This window comes from Triticum aestivum, chromosome 7A (genome assembly GCF_018294505.1).
Source record: "Triticum aestivum cultivar Chinese Spring chromosome 7A, IWGSC CS RefSeq v2.1, whole genome shotgun sequence".
Taxonomy (NCBI): domain Eukaryota; kingdom Viridiplantae; phylum Streptophyta; class Magnoliopsida; order Poales; family Poaceae; genus Triticum; species Triticum aestivum.
In genome coordinates, this window is record NC_057812.1 from 506089926 (window position 1) to 506097353 (window position 7428).

The window sequence follows — 7428 nt, forward strand, 5'->3', positions numbered from 1 at the left end:
TTTCTTCATACACAACCAAGGAGCTAGGTTATATATGCACAAAAGCACCGGCCATGTGCTGTGGTTGGTGCTCATATCGCCAAAAGGATTCATCCCGTCAGTACACTCCCCGAGCCTTATACTTCTAGGATCCTTGGCAAAAATTTCAAACTTTTTGTCGATTAATTCCCACTGAGCCTCATCTTTCGGGTGCCTCATAAACTTATCTGCAATTCGCTCATCATGATGCCACTGCAATCTCTTTGCCTCTCTAGTGTTTGCAAACAAACGCCTCAACCTTGGAATTAAGGGCAAGTACCAAACAACCTTGAACAGGATTCCTGTCTTGATCTCGTCGTCCAATTTGTACTTGTCCTTTGCTCTCCTGCGCTTGTATCGTGCATGCTTGCATGTGGGACATGCACGCAAATCTTTGTACTCACCACGGTACAATATACAATCATTCACACAAGCGTGTATCTTCTGTACTTCAAGTTCAATGGGCAAACAATTTTCTTCGCTTCATTCGTGCTTCTGGGGAGCACATTATCTTCCGGAAGAATTTCTTTGAAAAGACCTAACATCTCTGTGAAGCCCTTGTTTGATAGACCGTTTGCTGCTTTAAATCTGAGAAGCGCCAGGGTGGCACTCAACTTGGAATATTTCTTTTTGCAACCTGGATACAATTCTTTCTTGGAGTCCGCATCAATGGTTGGAAGATCCTTGTACCCAATCATATCCTTCTTTGGGCCCTTGAAATCTGCAATCATAGCAGCAAAATCTGGCATATCAAGATCGTCGTCATCTGCGTCGACGTCTTGGTTTTCTAGTGGGCGTTTTGGCTTTCTGGTGTTCCTTTGGTAGCTTGACGCATCTGCCCCGATGTTAGATTCAACATCCATGTGACATTAATCGGGGTTTGGCATCTCGCTGCCCTGGGTATCTTCATCCATGACCTCCTCTTCACCATGTTTGGTCCAACGTGTATATCCATCCATGAATCCCCTAGAGACTAAGCACATCTGGACATCTGCAACTTCATGTGACTCTGTATTGGCACAATCAGTACATGGACACAGATGTAATCCGCATCACCAATTCTCCTCTTTCTACTTTCAGCAAAATTCATGAACTCTGTTACGCCACTGATAAAATTTGCGGTTTTCCGATTCTTCATCCATCGAGATCGTTCCATCTGCAACACACGAATGGTAATTACAAACAAAACAACAACATTAATACACGGATTAACTGCTGCCCAAAGATGCGTGCATAAATCATAAGGTTTTATTTTCATAATTACTGAGGACGCTCCATGTTGTTATCCAGACATGCAATGACAAAAATTAATGGCCAGTCAATTTACACGCAGAGTACTAGTACAACACTACCCTTAGGAATTGAATACCTTAATTAAGCCACTCACGAAAAGAATACCTTAATTAATTAGCTGTGTGGCGACCTCCACCCAGTAGACAGAGAAGCTCGATGCGGCGGCACACCGAGACAGCAGGGTCGAGGAGCAAAGCTTAGTGCGGCTGCCGCCTGAAGTTCCACCTCCACTATCCCGCCATCGATCGCGATGGATGTGCTCGAATCACGCCGCCGCCGACCTCGATGGTTGAGATCCTCCTATCTCCCGCCGTAGACCGAGGATTGACCTCCTATGACGCCGCCACCGCCCGCCGACTGAGGATTGACCTCTTCTCTGGTAGCCGCTGCCTAGGCCGCCACCGTCATCTCTATATGCAGAGCGGCTGTTTTTTTACGGATATCCGCAGAGCGGCTGTTTACACGGTATCTCACTGTAACTCAATTATATGGACATGGTAGTACATCACATATGGTTATGTAACAGCAACCGTGTCTAACCTACGTTGTCGTCTCACATGGTTTGGTGCGGAAATCGTGTGTGACGTTGTAATACCTAACACAAATGACATGTATAAACAGTGTGCCATATACAACATATAGTGCCATAAGTAGTTCCCGATCATTAGCTTATCTTCACAGTTTTCCATTTCCCCCAAATCCCTACATAGCCTCCAAATTCCCTCGCGTGGTGTTGACATTGGGTAAATGTAGATGAGTGGTGCTGATGGTTTCGGTGCGGCTGCTCCTGCTCGTATCGCCGCCACGACGGCGGTCGCCACCGAGCACTTGCCTAAGGTCATCAGAAGGCAGGTGTCCTATGGATCCGAATCGTCCTGTCAGGTGCCAATCTATCCCAATCTTTTTTAGCATGTCCAAAGTATAGCTCCTTGCTGAATCTGTCCTGAATGACCCCCTCCCCCCCAGGAAAGCGATCTGCCGCCGGATCCGGAGCATGACTCCAGACTCCCGCAACACGAGTTCGACTCCGAGTTTTGCGCCACCGAGAAGTACCAAAAGCTAAGTTGTGTACACGGGCACACTCCCGCTCGACGTGTATGCACAGAGGGATTCGACATTGGCAGGTGGTTTCTCAGTTGCCCCTTAGAGGTTAGTGCTAATTAAGTTCATCATTTTACTTCAGTTAATGCCACCGCTCATCCTGAATACTATTTAACATTGGCAGGGATATGAGGCCTGTGCCTTTGTTAACTAGGTGGATGAAGAATGGCATGGCAGGGCTCGGAGTGTTATCACCAAGCTCGCAGAAGATAACGTAAAGCTGAAGAAGAAACTGGCTGATCTGCAATGTACAATTAGTACGATGAAGCAAGAAAGAATCAATCACAGGCAACAGATGAAAGCAAGAGACAAGAAGGAACTAGCATGTGTAATTGTGGTTTTCGCATTAGCCATGTTCTATGCGCTGTTTGCAATGATGATTAGGGGTTTTGTTTGACAGTATTGCTAAAGCACATCTAGATGTGCTCTAAGTAATGCACATCTAGGTCCTATGCCATTGATGTTACGCGAAGATTCGTGCCGATATTTTTCCTTGTCTTTTTTTCTTTTCCTTTCTAGTTTGATTATTAATGTCTTTATCAATAAGAAGAGCTCAATGTATTGCTTCCAACTGTCCTACTCCATTCGCACCGGTGCCGGTGCATAATCCCAAAACTTGTTCCTTGTTTTTGCCCTGAAAAAAGAAACCAGCCAAATAGCCAATAGGAGTCCCGCACAACCCCAGGAATTTGGAGCGAATGGGTACAAATAATTGCAGTTGATTATATCTTGGCGGTTAAATAATACGTCAACCCCCGGACCCCCCCCCCCCCCCGCGAAAAAACCTTGCTTCAATTGGCAGTTCCTCTTCTCTGCATACCACGCTTAAGTGTCCATCATCTTCATCGTCCCCGACAGGCCGCGCTACACACTAGCACACACTATGCAGCCATGTCGAGCGACAGTGAGGATGACAGTTCGGAACAGCAGTCTGGCGCCCGATGATAGGTCAACATCGGAATCATCCCGCTCGTCTTCCATGAGTCTGGCATCGAGCCCAGACCTTGATTATATCCAGTTCATGGAAGGGACGCCGCCTACAGAGTCGTCAGACGACAACCAGACGGACGAGGAGTCGTTGGAGGACGAAGAAGAGGACGACGATGATGATGAGGAGGAATGGTCAAATGAGGAGGAGGAGGACGATGACAACAATGACGATGACGGCGATGAAAAGCCAAGGACCAGCGGCAAGAAGCGTCCTCGCCAAGACGATGTCGCGGGGCCATCCAACAACAACAACAAGAAGAAGAAGGACTAAATTAAGCAAACTGTATATATCTCTGTTTATCCTATCAATCTCATCGCAGACGGTTAGTAATATGTATTCGACAGAGATCTTCTACATTATCGCCCACAGGTTGGTTTGTTGAACTGTGTGCCCTGACGAGCACACAATTCACAAAAAAGACCGTATGGGCTGTCTATAATGATCGCACACAATTCTGATTATCGATCTGTTTGCCGGGTATCACACACATCTTGTTACGTCGAATTGTTTGTGTTCACCTCAGTCATTGCAAACGGTTCATCAGAGTGAACTGTATGCCATATATCGCACACACCTTGATCTGGCTGCCCGTTTTTGTTGTTCTATCTCATCGCAAACAGTTCATATAGATTAACCGTATGCCACTCATCGCACACACAACTAAAATATGAACCATGTTTGATGTATCATTCATCGCAAATGTTTTGCATCTTTTTTGACGGTTTTTTACATCACTGTTTGCAATTAATGCATCACACACAGTTTCATCAAAGGGTCTCTGATCGTAGTGTCGTGTTAGCAGCATCCTGCAGTAGTGGATGCAGGCAGGAGTCGGTCTACTTGTCTCGGACGTGATGCCTATATACATGATCATTGCCTTGGATATCTTCATAACTATACGCTTTTCTATCAATTGCTCAACAGTAATTTGTTTACCCACTGTATGCTTTCTTTCAAGAGAGAAGCCTCTAGTGAATACTATGGCCCCCGGGTCTATCTTTTATCATATTATTTCTAGATCTACAAATCAGAAGCACAAAAATACCTTGCTGCAGTTTATTTACTTTTATTTTGTTTGCACTTGTATTTATCTTTTATATCCATCACTATGAGATCTCATCCTTACAAGTAACCATGAAGGGATTGACAACCCCTTAAATTGTTGTGTTGGGCGCAAGTATTTGTTTGTTTGTGCAGATGCTATCATTGGAGACTTGTGTGTTCCTTTTACTGTATTGATATCTTGGTTCTTAACTGAGGAAAATACTTATCTCTACTTTGTTGCATCACCATTTCCTTTTCAAGGGAAAAACCAACGCAAGCTCAAGAAGTAGCACCACCTCCTTTGTCCCTCAATGCAGTGCACGATCGATGCACCCCTCCCCTCGGTTGCTCAAGTGAGCTATTGCTCCTCCTCCTCCTTTTTCCCCATCTTCCTTAAGGTTGATGTCGACACCTGCGATGCATAGGGAACGGGCACTAGTGCTGCATCCTTTTCCCCTGCTCACCACCGGGCGCTGCTTGGCCACCCGTCAAGCGAGTTGCAACGGTCGATCACACTGCAGCAAGAGGGATGTGTCGTGCTGGCTAGATGGGAACCATGAGCCCATGAACTACAGCTTCTGCTGTGACCGGCTAAGGTTTTGCTGGGATAGGTGGCGACACGAGGGAGGATGCTTCGATGGCGAGCCAGAAAATCTGTAACCGACGTGTGAAAATGTTCCGAAGGTGGCGCCCGTACCAGACGATGGCGGTCGGCGTGGTTGGGACTTGCGACCGATGAGTGGCTTTGTTGCAATGGGGATACATGGGAGCATCGTCCGACGAGGCCGGGAGCTGGTACCATTATAGGGACAGTGCTACAACTGGCGAACGACGAGCTACAATAGACGGTTGGTGGAGCTGCATCTAGCGCGACCGCTGATGGAGAGTTGTTGTGGTGTTGTAATCCTTCGGTGGCGGAGCTGCAATCGGCAGACAGGAGGCTACAAATGACGATTAGGAAGCTACAAGGGAACATTTGTTGCTACCAGCGACGATAGTGATCCTGCGTGCTAGGGGAGGGGCGAAGCGCTGAGTGTGGGGCGAGTGGTGATGAGGCAGAGTTGCGAGGGGCGTTGTCGCGTCTCTGTGTCATGCTGCTCATAATCTATCTCGCGCGCTGCCGAGAGGAAGATAGGGAATGATGGGTGTGCGTAGAGAACATACAGATAGGATCTAGACGGTTAATAATGGGCTAATACTACGACAAGCATGTGCCCAACATGAACCCTGATCGGTCGCCCGACATGTAGCTTTTTGATAGTGCTTACATTCCTCATGGAAGTCAGCATTCTTGTTTCTCTCTTTATTATTTTTATATTGCTCCCTTCTGAACTTCTCTTTGTACTTTTCTCATATACACATGAAAACACAAAAATGTATGTTGTACGAAATTCCTACTGTTGTTGTCAATAAAAACAAATCACTAGTCACCCCTTTAACTAGGCTATCATGTATGAACTGTGGGTAATTAGCATTTATACCATTGATCACCTTGTAAATCTAACATTTTTTATACATATCTTATATGGCTACGAGAGTAGGTGTCCTAAAACAGTACGGAAATGTATACATTAATTTGGTATGTAGTTATTGTGTTATATGATATGCATCACTTTGATTAGTATACAGATATAGTATCATATGATATGCATCACATTAATTGGTATACAAATATAGTATCATATGATATGCATCAAATTAATATTCTTCAAAAAAGAAAAATTGCATCACATAAAGATATGTAATTGATTCCTGCCCCTTGCTAATAAGCTCAAGCCAACATATATAGTGTCGTCTTCTTTGCCTATCAGCACAACCATTGCAAGCCTCATCTTAAACTTCACAAATCCCATCGATTGATCCAAGGCCAGATAGCAACAACCCCCAAAACCATGAGAACCAGCCTCCTCCTTGTGGCCATTGCCACCATCGTCCATGTCATTGTTATGCCAACCACAGCAATCCCCGGGGGCTGGTTTAAGATCAAGAACATCGCCGACCCGCACATCCAAGAGCTTGGCAAGTGGGCAGTACTGGAGTACACCCAACTGGGGGGCAATGATGGGCTCAGGTTTGTGAAGGTGGTGAGTGGCGATGAGCAGATTGTGAAGGGTGTAAACTATCGGCTCGTCATTGACGCCTTGAGACTCGATGGCTCACACGGTACATACAAGGCAGTGTTGTTCGAGAAGGACTCGAGTAACCCAAAGACATGGAAGTTCATATCGTTCACCCCTGCAAATTGAGCGTTGCCGATCCGATGATATTTAGACTAGCCATATTATTCTAATTGTAATAAGAAATGTCAAGGGATTGGTGTTTTGTTCTACCTAACAGATTATGGAAACTATTCATCATTGGCAACTCGCAATGTTTTAATTTTTTAGACGATTACGGGGAGCATGGATGTTGTCACTTGAACTCATTGCTATAACAAACAATAGCATATATAAGTTATGAAACACAAGATGGCACAACAATCTATTCTTTATGAATGGTTGTGAAATGTGCACCTTGGTCATGAAGTTAAGAAACACAAGATGGACATTAAAAAGAGACTAGATGGCATTTCACTTTAAGATAACTATTGTGGTCGTTGTTCTTCTTGCTATTTATGTCCTTTTGTCTTGGTGTTGGTATATGTGACTATGTATCCGCGTTGTTTTGTCACTGTGTTGTTGCAGCAGTCATGCTTATTAATTTCTATTAGTTTGATGATTTCATAACATTTATTTCTCCAAAAGAATTGCATCTCATACCATGTTTGCATAAAATCATTTAAACCGGTTGTCCTTTGAAATTTCTCAGAGAAATTGGACAAATGTCACCAAAATATTAGAAGATACTAGACATGTTGCTCATAAAACATTGAGCCCTAATGCATTTTCTATTTTTGAATGATTTACATATCATACTCATGTGATTCGTAAGATGTGCATGTTTGCACAAAGGGGAACTAGAGGCTCCACGACCACTGCTGG

The 7428-nt window shown here is 44.7% G+C and overlaps 1 protein-coding gene across 1 annotated transcript; it reads left to right on the forward strand.

The window, feature by feature from the left end:
* The first annotated feature begins 6276 nt into the window (after positions 1 to 6276).
* LOC123148575 (putative cysteine proteinase inhibitor 7) lies at positions 6277 to 6802 on the forward strand. Its single transcript, XM_044568011.1, has one exon. The coding sequence runs from the start codon at positions 6340 to 6342 to the stop codon at positions 6691 to 6693; it is 354 nt and encodes a 117-aa protein (XP_044423946.1). The 5' UTR covers positions 6277 to 6339; the 3' UTR covers positions 6694 to 6802.
* Positions 6803 to 7428: the final 626 nt, after the last annotated feature.